The 17,497-nt window shown below is 45.6% G+C and overlaps 1 protein-coding gene across 1 annotated transcript in view; it reads right to left on the reverse strand.

Moving 5' to 3' along the window:
• Window positions 1-11,483: 11,483 nt before the first annotated feature.
• Window positions 11,484-17,497, reverse strand: part of KLHL29 (kelch-like family member 29) — a 247,132-nt gene continuing 241,118 nt past the window's right edge. Inside the window, exons 11-13 of the mRNA XM_011972723.1 lie at window positions 17,063-17,256; window positions 16,584-16,728; window positions 11,484-13,642 (exon numbers count right to left, since the gene is read on the reverse strand). Coding sequence (XP_011828113.1) covers window positions 13,459-13,642; window positions 16,584-16,728; window positions 17,063-17,256 — 523 coding nt within the window. The 3' untranslated portion in view covers window positions 11,484-13,458. The remainder of the gene's footprint in view (window positions 13,643-16,583; window positions 16,729-17,062; window positions 17,257-17,497) is intronic.

Here is a 17,497-nt window from a genome sequence, read left to right on the forward strand (position 1 = left end):
TTTTTTTTTTTTTTTTTTTTTGAGACAGAGTCTTACTCTGTCGCCTAGGCCGGAGTGCAGTGGGGCGATCTCTTGTAGAGATCTTGCAACCTCTGTCTCCTGGGTTCAAGTGATTCTCCTGCTTCAGCCTCCTGAATAGCTGGGATTACAGTCATGTGCCATCATGTCCAGCTAATTTTTGTACTTTTAATAGGGATGGGGTTTCACTATGTTGGCTGGGCTGGTCTCAAACTCCTGACCTCAGCTGATTCACCCACCTCAGCCTCCCAAAGTGCTGGGATTACAGGCATGAGCCACCATGCCTGGCCTGCCCTCCTGGACTTTTGATCACCATAGGTAGGTCTACACTCCCCTGTTGTACTCCAGCACTCTCCCTTTGACACTCCAGTCAATTCTTAGCTGTTTATTTGTTGTTTTTGCCCTTTCTTATGGGAAGAATGAATGCCAGATATCTCTAGTCAGTCATTTTGCTCCTGAGCTCAGAGGTTTTTTGCTGCTAGGTCACTGCCTCCTTTCTGGCTTTTGGTAGCACCTTAAGCCCAGGTTTACCTCAGCCCTAGTAAATGATTGGAGAGCTGCCCTTTCAAATGAGGGAGGTCCTAAAGGGGATATCCAGGACGTGTGGGAAGGTTGGCTAAGAACTCATGCCCAGGGGACGTGTGGGACAAACCTCCTACAGCATGGCGCTGCTTAACAGACATTTGCTTTGGTGTCTCATTTGACAGAGTTACAGAGCAGTTTCCAGGGCTGGGGATGTCCTGCCTTCCCACTTTGTCTCTGCCAGTCCTCAGGGATATTTCTCCCTGTAGGTACTTGTGATGCTTTCTGTGGGTTAAGATAAGGACAGGACTCCTGCCAGGAACCCAGGATGGTGGGGAAGCTGGTTGTCTACCTTAATCTCACTTTTCCTGGTGTAGAAACAGTGAGTTGGGGGGAAGTTTTCCACATGCTTGGTGCCAGGCAGAATGGGGGAAAGGGTGTCATGGATGTGGAAGTCCTATTCTCTTACAATCTGCTTGGAGTTTTTTCCCTTCTCTGCAACCCTGGGAACTGTCTCATTTTCATCTATGAGTTCTGGGATATTTCTGGTGATGGTCTTGGCAGTGTATATTTGTTTTTGGTTTTCTGGATGGAGTGGGGGAAGTGAAACAAGCTTGCTTCTATGCTGCCATTTTGGAGCTGAGAATTTCTTTTAAAGTTTTTAATTATTTCAGCATCTGAGCAGTCTTGTGGTTAGCTTTGTTGATTGCTTTTCCTCTTGAGAGTTGTTTAATGTATTCCTAGTTCCTTGCATGTCAAGTCATTTTGGATTGTGTCCTGAACATTTTGAATATTTTTTATACTGTTCTGGGCCCTGTTACAGTCTTGGGGAGAAGGCTGACCTTTTTTGTTTTAGCAGTCAACCCGGCTAGGTTCAGACCAAAAGTCCTGGCCTAGTTCCTGTGGGCGGTGTTTCCATTGTCAGTTTAGTTTCCAAAACTGTATAGTGCCTTTATGTTCAGTCTCTGTGTTAGGCTGAATAATGGTTCCCCAAAGGTGTCCATGGCCGAATCCCCAGAACCTGTGAATATGTTGTCTTAGTGGTAATGGGGACTTTGCAGATGTGATAAAGGATCTTAATATGGGAGATTATTGTGGATTAGTGTGTGGACCCAGTGTAATCACAAGGATCCTCATAGGAGAGAGACAGGAGAATGAGGAAACGGAGATGTGATGGCCAAAGCAGAGGTTGGCGTGATGTGATCTGACGATGGAAGAAGGGGCCAGGAGCCATGGAGTGCATGCAGCCTCTGGAAGTTAGAAAAGGCAAGTGGATTCTTTCCTAGAGCCTCCAGAACACAGGTCTGCCAACACCTTGGTTTTAGCTCCTAAGTCCCATTTTAGACTTCTGACCTCCCAAATCGTAAGATAATAAATTTGTTGTCTTAAAGCCACTAAGTTTGCGGTGATTTTTTTTTATAGCAATCCTAGGAAACTAATACAGTTCTCCATGTGCACCACGCAGGGGTAAGTCTAAGAACCTGGTGGTGGCTTACATCATAGTTCAGATCTCACAGCCTTTTCCGTCTTGGTCCTGGTCAGTTCTACACATGTGCAGCTCAGGATTTTGTGTCATAATTGAAAGGACCTCTTTCTCCAGCTCCTTACTCTCTATGATCTTCCCCTGACTCTCAGGCTCCTACGAGACCCCTTTCCTGGTGGTTTGGCCAGAGAGACAAGAACTCTTAGGGATACTTCTGCTATCATGGCCACTGCTGCTGTGAGGAGGTGAATGCTTTCCTAGGGCTCATCTGGGTCTGGGTCTGGAGAGTCTAATGAGAGAGCGTTTTTCTTCTGGGGTTCTGGCTGCCCTAGAGAATAAACTAGGAGATAAGGAGTAAAAGGCAAACCCAGGGAAGTCACCACCATGTGGGTCATTCTTTGACTTCATTTTCCTACCCAGTTTATTGGCTTTTTAAAAAAAAATTTCTCAGAGCCCATTGATAATTGTTTTCTATCTTCTGTTCAAGATTTTTAGCTGTAATCAATGGGAAAGATGCAGTAGAATGTACCTATAACATCTTAACCAGAACCAGAAGTTTCTTCATTTCTTTGTTACTTCCTGCCCTTCTTTTTCCCCTTCTGTTTGTCTTAAGGCATTATTTGTTTTTTTATTCACTGTTGTGTCCTTTCTAGTTTAGCCTGCATTTCTAAAATATTTTTTTTGCTAATTCTCCCTGAGCTGTTTTACTTCATTTGTGAGTTTTTCCAATTTTGGGGTTATATTGTTCTTTCATTTCCTATATTATTGTCATATGCCCTTTTGCTTGTGTTGAAGATATTAGGTTATCATTTTCTTTTGTAGCCATGTCTTTCTGCAGTGCTTTTTTTGCCTACAGGGTAGCCTTCTCCTTTTGAAGTCTTTTCTTATATTTATATAGTATTTCCTCTCAATCCTTTTGTTGCTTATTTTTACATGGAATTATGTTTCTTGAACTTTTAGAAGGAAGCCTGGATTTCAAGGCTCCGGAGCTCTCTCTCCTGTTATTTTTGTGAAGTGTTGAAATACATGGCTGCTGACTTTCTGAAATCTCACTTTGCTCCCCTTGCCTCCTTCTATTTGGACTTCTTTTTTCTTTGTTTCTTCTGTCCCCATGCTGTTCAATTCAGATTCTCTCCCTGGTAGTTTTCCTTAATCTAGGCTCTGTCCTGGAAGAAGGCTTGGGCTGGTTAGTTTTGAGGATTCACAAGGCTCATCCTTGCCATGGAACCCTTGCACTACCCTGAGTGCTGGGGCACAAAGCTCCTCTCACTGCCCACTGCCCTCCTCAGCGTGGCCCCTGAGCATTCCCGTGAGTCCCTGTTAGGTTCTCAGTTCCATTCCATGCCAATTACTTTTCTCTACTTTCTTCCTCACACAGGTGTACCACAGAGTCTCATAGGTATCAGTGGCGCATTCCTACTCACTTGGGATTTGGAGTTCCAGGGAGTCCTATTTAATTTTGTTTTCGATGTTGTCCAGGAGTCTTTTTCATCCTGGTTTCTCTGTTTTTAATGGGCAATTCTGGACGATTAAAAACACTGCGTGGCCACTGCCTCCATCCTCCTAAGTTATTTTGGTGAAAAAGTGTGTTCTTCTGCCAAGCACAGGTTCTAGGTAGGAAACTCACGGGAGAGAGGTGAAGATTAGCACAGTCACTGATGGAAATAGGAAAGAGAGCTATCTGAGAGTAAGGTGAGGGCACAGTTGGGGGTGGGGGCCATGTATTCATGGTGGCACCAGCACCAGTCTGTGTGAATATGGGCTTTTCCCCCTGCTTGCAACTGTCACCTCAAATGAAACATCAGAGGAGGCTGAAAGTTGAATTAAGTTAGTATTGAAGTTTTGTCTTGTTTATCCAACAGAAAGACGACAATGTTAGCAAAGTCAGATAATTTAGGGGAGAAGAATTCCATTCTTGGGAAGTGAAACCAGGGTGGGGCTGCTAAATTCGGAGGCAATGGAAAGGATCAAGAAACTGAATGTCTTTAATGAAACTAAAGAGCAAATGTAGTCGTAGACCTTGTGAACGTGCTGGATGGAGGCCTGCCAGAGATTTCGTGGGTAACAACAACAGCAACAACAACGAAAGGTCCCACGTTAGGTGCGGGCTAATATACCTGATCTCTGTAAATTATTAGATGCCCTGGAATTTCCAATTTCTCATCAAATGGTAAATCAGTAAACCTTGCCTGTGTATCATCACAGCAGTTTAAGAGCCACAAAGAAGATCATAGGCTCAAGAAACTTTGCAAGTATTCCTGAAAATACATAAATAGCCCTAGTCATATGTCCATAATATGGTATCTACATAGAGCACAGAGCTTTTCTAACATTTTCACTGTGGCGACAAAGCAAAGTTAATTTTGATATGAGATAATAGTCTTTCTAAACATTGTGTATGGTTACCCTTATAGCTGAACATTTCTTGAGAAAGTGTTGGAAATTAATTACAAATTTCTATTTTAGCCTTTTAATGAGTGCAAGTATTTTAACAAGACTTTGCAAACAGAACATCCCTTTAGAAAGAAATGTGACAATCTGCAGTAACATAATACTTAGTATGTTACTGAAATAAAGGCTATTTGTGGTGGGGAGTCTCAACTTATGTCACATATTTAATGGAAACATCAGTAAGCTGTCAGCTCTGTAGTTTATCATACTTTAATAAAGAAATTTAACAGATTATGTTTAAAATGGAGCAAAGAAAGGAGTAATTGCCTATCACACTGTAAAAAATCAGTTACAGATCTTTGGAATGTTTCTTTACACTAATTTCCACATTGTTTGAACTTCAGTGTTTAACCACAGAAACAGAAAATCAACCCTACGTTCTCAAGATTTTATGGCTAGAATTGGATGCGACTTTGACTGTCTATTAATACCAATGTTAATCTAAATACAAATATTAAAAAAATTTTTATGCTTTAATATTTTTTTTTTTTTTTGAGACAAAGTCTTGCTCTGTCACCCAGGCTGGAGTGCACTGGCGTGATCTCGGCTCACTGCAAGCTCTGCCCTCTGGGTTCATGCCATTCTTCTGCCTCAGCCTCTTGAGTAGCTGGGACTACAGACACCCACCACCGCGCCGGGCTAATTTTTTGTATTTTTAGTCGAGATGGGGTTTCACCATGTCAACCAGGATGGTCTCGATCTGACCTTGTGATATGCCCACCTTGGCCTCCCAAAGTGCTGGGATTACAGGCGTAAGCCACCATGCCTGGCCTTTAATATGATATTTTAATGATAATACTGGAGTTAACGTGAAAGTTTTCAATGCTTAAATATAGGTGGGACAAATGACTGATTTCTCTATTCTTTGCTGCAGGTGACTTAAAAAGATTGTCATGTTGTTCAAAATTAACAAAATATAAAATATCTAAGAGCCTTTTCCAGAAATTGTCGGGTCACACTTTTGCAGCTGTCATTGGATATGTGGGCTGAGTGTTTTAGTTTATATGTAGAGTAGTTATTGTAGGTGTGTGTATTGGAATTTTTTCAATTAAAAATATTACAGTATGAGTAGAGAGAGACTGAAGTCTTCTGGACAGATGATTCCTATGAAACATTTTTGAGACAGAGTCTTGCTCTGTCACTCAGACTGGAGTGCAGTGGTACAATCTTGGCTCACTGTAGCCTCCGCCTCCTGGGTTTAAGTTATTCTCCTGCCTCAGCCTCCTGAGTAGCTGGGATTACAAGCATGTACCACCACGCCTGGCTAATTTTTGCATTTTTAGTAGAGACAGGGTTTCACCATGTTGGCCAAGCTGGTCTTGAACTCCTGACCTCAAGTGATTCACCTGCCTTGACCTCCCAAAGTGCTGGGATTATAGGTGTGAGCCACTGTGCCTGGACCCTCTATCAATTTTTCTTAAGAAATATTTTGAGAATTCTAAATTAGAATTTGCTTCTGAGTCTTCACAAGATTACAATTACTTTCTGTTTTGCTTCTTTCAGGAATGAGGGCAGAATGTGTTGACCTCAGAATTCCATGATTATTTGAGCTTGTGTCATAATTTAGAAGAGAAGAAAACTTGGGGTTGGGGATAATGGCCAGATACATTGGGAAAACTCTGCCTTTTGTATCCAGTTTAGTAAAGTTAGAGTGACTGTTAGTCTGTTTTTGATTCTGAGAAATCTGCAGTAAAAAAACCTATTTAACCTTGATAAACCCAGCATTTCCCAAATTTATTTAATCTCAAAACCTTGTATATCACTGTTCATAGCAGCATTATTAATAATACCCAAAATGTAGAAATAACCCAAATGTTCAATAACTGATGAATGGATAAACAAAATGTATTCATTTTTGTATATATCCATTGTGTGTATCTGTATAGTGGAATAGTATGGAGCCATAAAAGAATGAAATGCTGACATATGTTCCAGCATGGATGAACCTTGAGAACACTTTGTTAAGTGAAAGAAGCCAGAAACACAAGGCCAAGTATTGTATGATTCCATTTTTATGAAACATTTGCAGTGGGCAATCCACAGAGACAGAAAGTAAATTAGTGGTTGTTCAGGGTTAGGGGTGAGGGAGAATGGGGAGTATGCTAATGGGTACAGGTTTCTTTTTGGGGTAATGAAAGTGTTCTGCAATTAGTGGTTATTGTTGCTCAATTAGTGAATATACTGAAAAATCACTTTAAAAGGGTGAAGTGTATGGTATGTGAATTATATGTCAATAAAGCTGTTACTTAAAAAAAATCCATAAAAAAGAGGTTATAGCAACAATTAGGGCAAGAAGTGATAAGGGTTTAAAAATAAGGCAGTGGTGATAGAAAGGGACTGGAGAATTTAGGGGGTGACTTGAAGAGCATCAGTGACTGATTTATACTCACAGGAATGTAAAGTCCCAGGGCTAACACCCTAAGGAGACAGTGCTCATGAGTCCTCTGGTGCTCAGGTTTGCATTTGAGCAGTGGCCAGCTTCACCGAGAATGAAGGAATTCCGTACACAGAGTGAATGAAAACCCTTTAACTAAAACTTCTTATGGCAAAAACTGCCACTACTTGTGCACAAACCTAATACTTCTTCAGTCATCTGTAGACTGCAGGGCTGGCTACAGCAGCACACTTGCTTATACTTTTTCATGTGCTGTCGCCAATGGAGTTGGGGTAATCTGGCTGGCGCTGCGCACCAGGGTGAGGCGGCCCACGGTGGGAGGTGGAAAAGGCAGTCTTTTCGACCTAGTATGAGCCACTCAAAGGCTGTGCTCATTTTCTAGGAGGAAACACACCCAAATGACCTGCATATGTTCCAGAGTGGGCAGCAGAGCATATGCATGGCAAGTTTGGATGGTAAACACACATTCTTGGAGTCTTATTTTTTTTTGTAAAGAGATCCATGGGATTCCTCTGTGTCTCCTCCCAACAGCACATCTCACTCTTTTTACCATTGTATGAAAACAGCAGGCTTCTTGGAGTTGAGTCCTTATGTTATTCAGCTCCTTGACCCAGCTGGGAAAACTTTCTGTATCCTTGGATGCCAAAGTCATGATATTCCCTTTGGGACCAAGGCTGCTGTGGTCACGCTGTTCTCTCCTCTCCTCTGCTCTCCCAGGCCGGGGTTGTGGTTCCACAAGAATGTGAGGAACTCCTTGAGAGTCCATCACACAGTGCAGGCTCACAGCAGGAGTTTCTAATGAGGCGGCAGTGGATGGTCTGACATCTCAGTGAGTGGACTCTTTCCTTACCTCAGTCCCAGGTTTTCTGTTTAAAGCCAAAGCCTTCATTATGTTGCTGAGACTCTTACCAGGTGTTTTTAAAAGCACTTATAAGGAGGACTTTTTAACAGAGCTGAATGTCTGTCCCATTCACAGAGTTCTCTGTTTTCTTATTACGGATTTTTGAGGTAGCTTGGGGAAGAGGATTGTGCCTTAAAAACTCCAGGCAGATTTGGAGGGGCTGTGTAGTGTGAGCTCCTGGAGTCTCACTGAGCTGGGTTTGAAGGCTGAGATGCTGTAAACCTGCTCTCTGCTTAAGGTCTCAGGGCTCCGCGGCCTCATGCCTGCAGTGGGGATGACCATCCTGTGCAAGACTGTAATGAGCATGAAACTCAACAGTGTACATAGAGCACTTGGGGCGTGGCCTAACTATAACCAGGCAAGCCACTTTTCTGAGACTGTTTCCTCTTCTTAAAGGGTGAAGAGGCCCTATGCCTTTTAGGGTAGTTGAGAGGATAGAATGAGTTAATGTGTGTAATTATGTTATATACATACATTAAGGTTCAATTAGAGGAGACATACAGGGATCTTAATAACCCATTCCAGAGTTTTAGCACGAATACATGGCAGCATATTTTTTATTTGTAATTCTCTTTGCTACTTGATAGTGAACCCTCTCCAACTTCTCCATTGCTTGTGGTACCCAAAATAGGAGATGATCTTCACAAAAGAGAATCTCAGACTGAAATTCTGGGGAAAGGGCCAGACGCAGTGGCTCACTCCTATAATCCCAGCATTTTGGGATTGTGAGGTGGGTGAATCACCTGAGGTCAGGAGTTCAAGACCAGTCTGGCCAACATGGTAAAACCCCCATCTCTACTAAAAATACAAAAATTAGCCGGACGTGGTGGCAGGGGCTTGTAAACGTGGGAGGCTGAGGCAGGAGAATCGCTTGAACCCGGGAGGCGGAGGTTGCAATGAGCCAAGATCATGCCATTGCACTCCAGCTTGGGCGACAGAGCGAGACTCTGTCTCCAAAAAAAAAAAAAGAAAGAAAGAAAAAAAATTCTGGGGAAAGATTACTCTCTGTCCCTCACCACCCATTTTTTTAAATATATGTCTTTATAATAAAAATAATGTCATTATAGAAATTCTGGACGAGAAAGAAGAAAAATTGCCCACAATTCCATGAATACAACTAATAGTTTTTTTTTCTGAGTGCACATCTGGTCATTAAAAATATACATATCTTACCTATCTTTAGATGTGTATCTTATATATCTTTATATACATATATCACATACCCACAATCATATAAAAATATACATTGTTTTCCCTTTTCTAAGTGTTTTCCATATGGTGGCATGTCTTTAGTATTACCTGTCTCACGGACACAGCACTTCATGCTGCCAGTGCCTAGCACAGTGTCGGGCATGTTGTTAGTGTCAGTAAATGAGAGCAAGTTATTGTGATGGTTATCCCTCAGCATCCACAGGGGATTGGTTCCTGGACCCCCAGGGATACCAAAACCCTGGATGCTCAAGTCCCTGATATTAAATGGGGTAGTATTTGCATATAACCTCTGCACATCCTCCAGTGTACGTTAAATCATCTCTAGATTACTTATAATACCTAATACAACGTAAAGGCAATGTAGATGGTTGTTACACTATACTGTTTTTTTATTTGTATTAGTCTGTATTGGTTTTTTGCCCCCAAAGTTTTTCCATGCATGGTTGGTTGAATCTGGATGGGAAACCTGTGGATACGGAGGGCAGCTGTGTATGACTTTTCTCATAGTTTTATGATTTCCTCATGGATGCTCAGAGTGGATTCACCAGGTCAGGTGTGAATGCTCCTGTGGCTCCTGATACCTGGCCCCTGCCTCACTGCTCTCTAAAAGTGCTGTTTTGGTTGACAGAACCCTTCACTGCTCACGGGGTTCACAGCTCATGAGCACTTGGAGTCTCTCTCCCCCTCATTTGTCTGAGGTTTGGGGAGCTAATCTAGTAGCTAAAAGATGTTACTACCTCATTGTTATGATTTTCATATTTAACAACTACCCTTGTTGAGCTTTTTTGTTGTATGTTTACTGGCAACGTTTCTTCTTTGTTAGGTCTGTTTAAGACCTATTCTCTTCAACTGTTGGAATCACTTAGCCTTTTCTTATTGAATTACATGGGTTCTTTAATAAAGATACAAATCCTTTGTCATATAGACTGCAAATATTTTTCTTGACTGTTCTCTTCTTACTTTGGCTATGGGTTTTAAAAAAATCATACACATGCATAATGTGAACCATGTCCTGTTTGTAGCCACCACAGTGAACTTTTTCACTATCCATGTCAGCTCTGATGGTTGCACCTGGACCCTCCCCTTTTCTCACAGACTCCTGATATAGTGGACATACATGGCTTTTATGGCAAAATGCAGTTTATTCACCCACCCCCCGTCCCTGAGTTAAGTCTGAAATACACAGACTCTTCATAGACTCAGAGAACATGTTTCTCTTGATTTAGGGAAATGAGGTAGACAGGAAAGGAGTTAACAGGATGATTGCTTGATTTTTGTCTCAAGTTATAATTTCAGCTCTTCATGACTGGCATCCTCTAGACATTCTCCATCCTTTAGGACTGAAGGTATCACTGCAAATATTTATTTGACAAGAGTATGGTCCACTCATCATAAAGCCTCGGCCAAGTTCTCTCAACATCTCCCTCTCTCACCTACCCTGACCACTGCTTTCCGATTTTTTTTTTTTTTTTTGGCAAGGAGACCCTTAGTCTTGGTGAGATTTGTGGATTAATGGTGTGAGGCTCTTCACAGGGATGACAAAGCTGGCCAATCTGCCTTCTGTGAATCTGTGAAATCTAAACTTCTTTCCTTGCCAGAGGATAGGCACTCCCATCTGGTGCTCTACCTTTTCTTCCTGGGGAGCCTGGCATGGAGTCCTTAGCATAGCAAGACAGGTCTATACAGCAGCCTAGAGAGCAGCCCCAGCCATGACTGAAGAAGGCAGTGAGGCCCCCTGACTGGATTTTAGGATAGGATGGAAGTCACCCTGGCTGGGCGCAGTGGCTCATGCCTGTAAGCCCAGCACTTTGGGAGGCCGAGGCGGGCGGATCACCTGAGGTTGGGAGTTTGAGACCACCCTGACCAACATGGAGAAACCCCTGTTCCTACTAAAAATACAAAATTAGCCGGGTGTGGTGGCACAGGCTTGTAATCCCAGCTACTCAGGAAGCTGAGGCAGGAGAATCGCTTGAACCTGGGAGGCAGAGGTTGTGGTGAGCCTGAGATTGCGCCATTGCACTCCAGCTTGGGCAACAAGAGTGAAACTCCATCTCAAAAAAAAAAAAAAGAAAAGAAAAGAAATCACCCTGTATTCCTCTTCCTAGAGAAAGTGTGTTGCGTCTCTTCTTAGGCTCATGAGCTGGAATTGCCATGTGGCTCTAAGTCGGTCCCCAGCACAGGAGTGATACCGTGGGAAGCTAACAGTTTTGAAGCTTTCAGTTGCACAGGTGTAATAAGAAGAGCACTTCAATGAAAGAAAGAGCCTCAGAGTCAGTGTCAGCGTGTTTGCAAGTCCCTTTCAACTTTGACCTTCAATTGTCTTTTCTTCTTGGCTTTTCAACTCTAAACCTTCCCTCAATATGGAGTCCTATCCTTTCTAATCATCAAGATCTGCACTAAAGTCTATGAGAGAACCCGTACAGCTGATCTATGAGGGGTAGAACAGGTTTTGCATCCCTGTGGCAGGACGATGGCACACAAAGATTACGCTGGCTTCCAAGTCTAGATCTATAAATATATTTATTATAATATAACAAGAACTTAACAATAAACATATACTATGTACAATACCATTACAGAGAACCCTGTTTTATATCATTCACAGAAATAGCCAGTTTTGCTCCAGTGTGATGATGAGGAGAGAAACGGAATTTCAATGTCATCTGTGTTGAGTCTCGCTGACCACTAGAACCTCCTTTGGAGGCAGACGCACACCAATGCTAACATTAGCCCTGCCCCAGGCAGTTAGGAATTTGTGCTCCAGTCCTTGGGTTCACACTTGCACCCTGTTTGACATAAATACTTTAAATGACATACAATGTATGTAGTTTTGTGCTTATTACTTTTTAAAATAATAAATAATATTAAAAACTGCATAACGAAGCTCGGTATCTTGTCCAAGTGGGAGCCACACTCGTAGTGCTAGAAGTTGATGCCCAGCATTAGAACTGGAATTTTGTGTCATCAAATACTAAAAGATGGAAAGCATGTCCTGTCTTTTTCTCTTATAAATGGTTGTTATCATGAAACGATGGCAAGTTGACTTCCCAGATATAAAAGTGGTAAATGTGTATTTGGTACCAACTTCAACTCAACAGCGCAGTGGTGGCGGTGGTGGCGGCAGCATTCTTCCTGCCCTGGAATGGAAACTGTTGACCGTGTGAGGTTTGAGGGGCTAAGGACTAGCGGGAAGGCCTTTCCCTTTTGAGCCACGGTGTGACCTCCCTCCTGGCTTCCCTTTTCTCAGGTTCATATGTGACAAGAAGAGTGGTTCTGCTCATGCCCTCAGGCCTTGCTGCCATGGCTCCACTAAGAAGGCTGTCCCCATCCTGAGAGCTCTTGCGGCAGGTGCCTTAATATATAGCTATGAATATCAAAAATAGTCTCCTGTGCTTTATAGATGCTTATTCTCCCTCCTTCCCTTCCCACTGGCCTGGGTCCTCAGCTTGACCTCATGGAGGGAGCTGGGCCGGTGTCCTGAGCCAGAACCGGGCTCCTTCTAGAGCAGACTCTTCTTCCTTGGGCACAGCTTTTATGGGGCTGTCTGGGAGTTACTTTTTCTAAAAATAAAATGGGGCCATTGCCCACCCCAGGAGAGATCCTCTATTCTGCACATAGAAAAATGAGAGCAAAAGCCCCCCTCTGGCACTACCTACAAAGAGCTTTGGGAATTCCCACAACATTATCCCTCTTGTGGCCTGCTTCTCCTCTCAGTACTTAAAAATAGCCTTTTGTTTATCAAGAAAATGCCTCAGAAATCTAAATAATTCATACTGGGTAAGAGAAAGCTAGCGCAATCACTTTGTCCTTCTCCAGCAAAAACACAGTAGAAAAACCTGTGAAGGACAGACCGCTGTCCTCGCTCCCCGGCTCTCCCACGGCTGCCACCCCTGGCTCAGCGTGGGCAGCTGGGCTTCTCTTCGGCCCCAGTGGGGACCAGCAGCCTCCTAGGCCTTGTGATGCACAGTATTGTCCCTTGTTTTCTGTCGGCCACTGAAAGTGTAGATTGGTTAAAAAACAAAAGTAGGAATCAAAGTGATAAGGACACTTTGATCTTATTCCAAGAGAGCCTGATGCCTAATGTCGTCATAAGATAACTGATCTATGGTTGTTTAGGGATCAAGCTTGCTCTGCAGGAAGGAAAAGACGGCTTCTCTCTCCCAGTTGAAAAATATGTGAAACTCTATTGCACCTGGCAGAGCGGGTGCCCCTGTTCAGGGCGGGCGCCTGGTCAGGAGGCAGCCAGCCCCACAGTGGGATTGTGGTTCCTGCGGCTCCATGCATGGTGCCTCCGTTTCACCCAAAGGTGAGGATGATTTTCTACATTCAATGTAGAGAATATTCAACATGTTGAGCGCAGTGAGTTCCTTGATTGTATTTTGTTGGCCTCTTGTTGGTGTCGCTGGAAAATTATCATTGCGTGGCACTTGCCTCACCAGACTTGTCCACAGTCTTATCATGGGCTTTCTGCTGATGTCAGCCGCTTTGAATATATTTCTTTATCACGACGCAGCCGTGTCTGAAGACAGGGCAGGGCATGTGGGGGAGGAGGGTCCATGTGTTGGTTGTGGGCTCATAGGCCTCCATGTTGCCCAGTGCGGGCCCCTCACTGCTGACAATGCCTCCAGTTGCATAAATCTTGCCATCAAGCACCACGGCACTGTTGGGGGAAAGCAAGGACAGAGTTAGGCATTTCACTTCCAACTTGGCCCTGGAGATAGGTTCTCAACATCGTGTCCTGTTGTAGGTTGCCTGTGCCTTTTGCAAAAGGCATCTGGGATCTTGCTGCCCTTCTTTGCCCTCTGACCCAGGCTGACATGAAAAACACCTGTCCTCTAGGGCCAGTCAGGAAGCTGTGCTATGCCACCCTACGAGCGGCAGAAGGCGCTCCCTCCCTGCCCCGCCAGAGTGACTAACCATGGCTGGGAGAGGAAAGATCTCTGTGCAGGCACTCAGCTCAGGTCACTGAGGCTTTCTGGAGTCTCTTTTGTGTGGCACACGCAGCCTTCCTACTGCTCAAATCAAATTGGGAACATGACTCACAAGAATGACGGGAGAGAATAATAAGGAGCTCAGCTGGAATTGAACGTCAGCCACTTGACCGGGAGCTCCACCTGCCAAGGTGCTCCTGTGTGACCTGGTGCTGCTGCCCACCCAGGATTGCAAGGGCCGAGCATGCTCTGCAGGGTGACCGATGGTTGTGCCTGGACCCCTTCCCTGTGTGACACTCACTGGCTTGCTCCTGTTGTCTCAGTCAGTTTCATCATGAGGGCTCAGCATCTGGCCCCTCTCTGCACTGACTTCCTTAATGCATTTCAGCTACCTCTTTGCACTGACATCCACATCTTGTTACTGGCCCTGACTCTCTTTTAGCTAATGGCCATTTCTTCTTGGCTATTCCCTGACATTGGACACATACCTTTTCAAAGGCTCCACCCGTTTCTGAAATGTCTTAAAGAGGGACTTTTTACCAGACCCTGGAGCTTCTAGTCTTCTCTCCCTTAGTTTCATGCCATCTGGGGCCCTCATATTTTCCTTCTGTGGTGCACCTATTCCCTGATTCTCTTGCAAGACCTAGCTTAACTCTCCCACTTACCATTAAGTCTTTCCCATTTTTTTTTTTTTTTTGACATGGAGTCATGCTCTGTCACTCATGCTGGAGTGTAGTGGTGTGATCTTGGCTCACTACAACCTCTGCCTGCCGGGTTCAAGCAATTCTCCTGCCTCAGCCTCCTGAGTAGCTGGGATTACAGGTGACTGCCACCACACCTGGCTAATTTTTGTATTTTTAGTAGAGATGGGGTTTCACCATGTTGGTCAGGCTGGTCTTGAACTCCTGACCTTGTGATCCATCCACCTCGGCCTCCCAAAGTGCTGGGATTACAGGCATGAGCCACCGCACCCAGCCTCTGTTTTTTGTTTTTTTTTTTGGTTAATATGGAGTTTCGCTCTTGTTGCTCAGGCTGGAGTGCAATGGTGCAATCTCACTGCAACCTCCACCTCCTGGGTTCAAGCGATTCTCCTACCTTAGCCTCCCAAGTAGCTGGGATTACAGGCATGTGTCACCACCCCAGCTAATTTTTGTATTGTTATTAGAGATGGGGTTTCACCATGTTGGCCAGGCTGGTCTCAAACTCCTGACCTTGTGAATCGTCCACTTCAGCCTCCCAAAGTGCTGGGATTACAGGCATGAGCCACCATACCTGGCCGTTTCCCATTCATTTCTAGTCTCAGAGGAGGTGCGGGCATCCTCCCAAGTGAAGCGTAATGCTCCAGTTGTCTGCATCAGTGGACAGGGCAGTCAGACTGTGCTCTGCACACTGCCACCATTAGGGTATGTGACATGGAAGTATGGCTCAGGAATTGTAAAATCTCAGTCCAACAGGAGCTTAGCAGTTGTCTGGTCCAACCGCCTGTTTTACAGACAGAACTTCCCCAGAGAGGGGAAGGGATGTGTCCAAGGTCACTGACGTGCTAGTAGGTTGTATCTTTTCTAGCTATGCTACACAGACAATGGGCACTCAGTAAGTACTTCATGCTATTCCCATACTGAAGATTCTGCAGTTACCTCTGCACAGGCACAAGATATCTTCAGGAAGCATCTGCTATGGGAGTCCTGACAGTGGGGTTTCTGAGGCCCCCCTTTTTCTTTTTTTAGACGGAGTCTCGTTCTGTCACCCAGGCTGGAGTGCTGTGGCATGATCTCGGCTCACTGCAACCTCCGCCTCCTGGGTTCAAGCGATTCTCCTGCCTCAGCCTCCTGAGTAGCTGGGATTACAGGCACACACCACCATGCTTGGCAAATTTTTGTATTTTTAGTAGAGTCGGGGTTTTACCATGTCGGCCAGGCTGGTCTCGAACTCCTGATCTCAAGTTATCCACCCACCTCGGCCTCCCAAAGTGCTGGGATTATAGACGTGAGCCACTGTGCCCGGCCTTGGGGCCCCTTCTTATTCCTTGTTCCTCTTAGTCTAGGAAAGGATGGGGTTGGAAGAGCAGGGACTGGTGTCTCATTGCCACAGGGCCAGGAAGCCTGGGGACCGAGCCACACTTGGCCCTCTACCTTCTCTGCCTGCAGGGGCAGGTTTGTGTGTGCTTTTACCCAGTCAGCCTTTGGGACTCTGAGCCCCAAGCACAGCTCCCAAGGCCATCAGGATCATTCATGCTGTCATTCATGCTGTCAGAGCATTCCCCCAAGAAATCACTTGTTCCTGTAGGGCATCACACTGGCCTGGCACTGCTCTGGCCTGGCACTGCCTCCCGTCTGTGATGGGGCAGGTGGTCCTGGGGGAAGCAGACCTCACCTCTCACTGAGAACAGGGTAGCCTTGATGCCTTCAGGAAATAGTTCCTTTCTGCTGGAATTGGGGTCAGCTGGAGCCCTGGGGATAGGCTCCTGGGCCAGAGGCTGCTGTGGGCTGCTCTGGGTGCCCCACCCTACTGGTCTGGGCTAATGCCCACTCCTGTGGTTGGATGGGGAGGGCCACTGCTCTGGGCCTGGGAATCATTATGGCCACTGAATGGTGGGAAATCATTGTGGTCACACCCCTCCTCCTCCCGCTCCTCCGTCCCAGCCCTAACCAAGGTGCCACAGCCCCTCACCTGCAGAACTGGCGAGAGTGGTTCATGTTTGGGCCCGCCTTAATGTTTCCTTTCTCAGGGTCGTAGATGGTGGTGGCTCTGGCATAAGCCCCGCCCAGGATGAAAACGAAGCCATTGAGTGTGACAGCGGGGGCATACTTGTTGTCTGTGAGGAGAGCAGAGCAGGCAGGTCACGGCATCTTGTCTCGGACTTCCCTCTCCTTTTCTTTCCCAGCAGACCCTCCAGGGAAGGAAGCTGGAAAGACTTCCAACAAGTGACTGGCCTGGAGACAGGTCTGGGGCCCAGGGGAACCTGGAGCCTTGACTCCCTTGCCCTACTCCAGACACCTGAACTGGGGGCTCAGCAACTCCTGCCACCCTCTAGATCTGGGTCTGCAGAGCTGTTGGGCTTAGCCTGACTTCTGGGCATGGATACTGAACAAATCAGCGAGGCAGGGGTGCGACCCTGGCCCTGGGCTGAGGACACCACTGGTTCTCACCAATCATTGGGGACTCGATGAAGCTCCACGTGTTGGTCTGAGGAACGTAAGACTGGAGGACACCGGCAGCTCGGCCTGCCTCATTCACCCCACCAAACACGTAGATCTTGCCACCACACACTGTGGCTGCAGCAGAGTGCACTGCCTTGGGCAGAGGGGCCACGGCCTCCCATTGGTTTGTGATGGTGTCATACCTGCAGGAGAGGAGAAAAAGAGTCCAGGGTCAAGATGGACCTTGCGCGGGGCAGAGGTCACAAGCAAGGGCAGCAGACTACCATTTGCTCCTTGCCCTCAGCATGGCCAGCATAGCCTGAGATCACACAGCGATGGGAGGTACTGCGATGAGACACTCAAGGCCTTGTAGGGTCTGGTCCAAATTAGCCCTCTCAGCCTTCCTCTGGAACATCAGTGGGCTCTTTCTGCCTGTGGCAGCCT

This window comes from Mandrillus leucophaeus, unplaced genomic scaffold (assembly GCF_000951045.1).
Source record: "Mandrillus leucophaeus isolate KB7577 unplaced genomic scaffold, Mleu.le_1.0 Scaffold13, whole genome shotgun sequence".
Lineage (NCBI taxonomy): Eukaryota > Metazoa > Chordata > Mammalia > Primates > Cercopithecidae > Mandrillus > Mandrillus leucophaeus.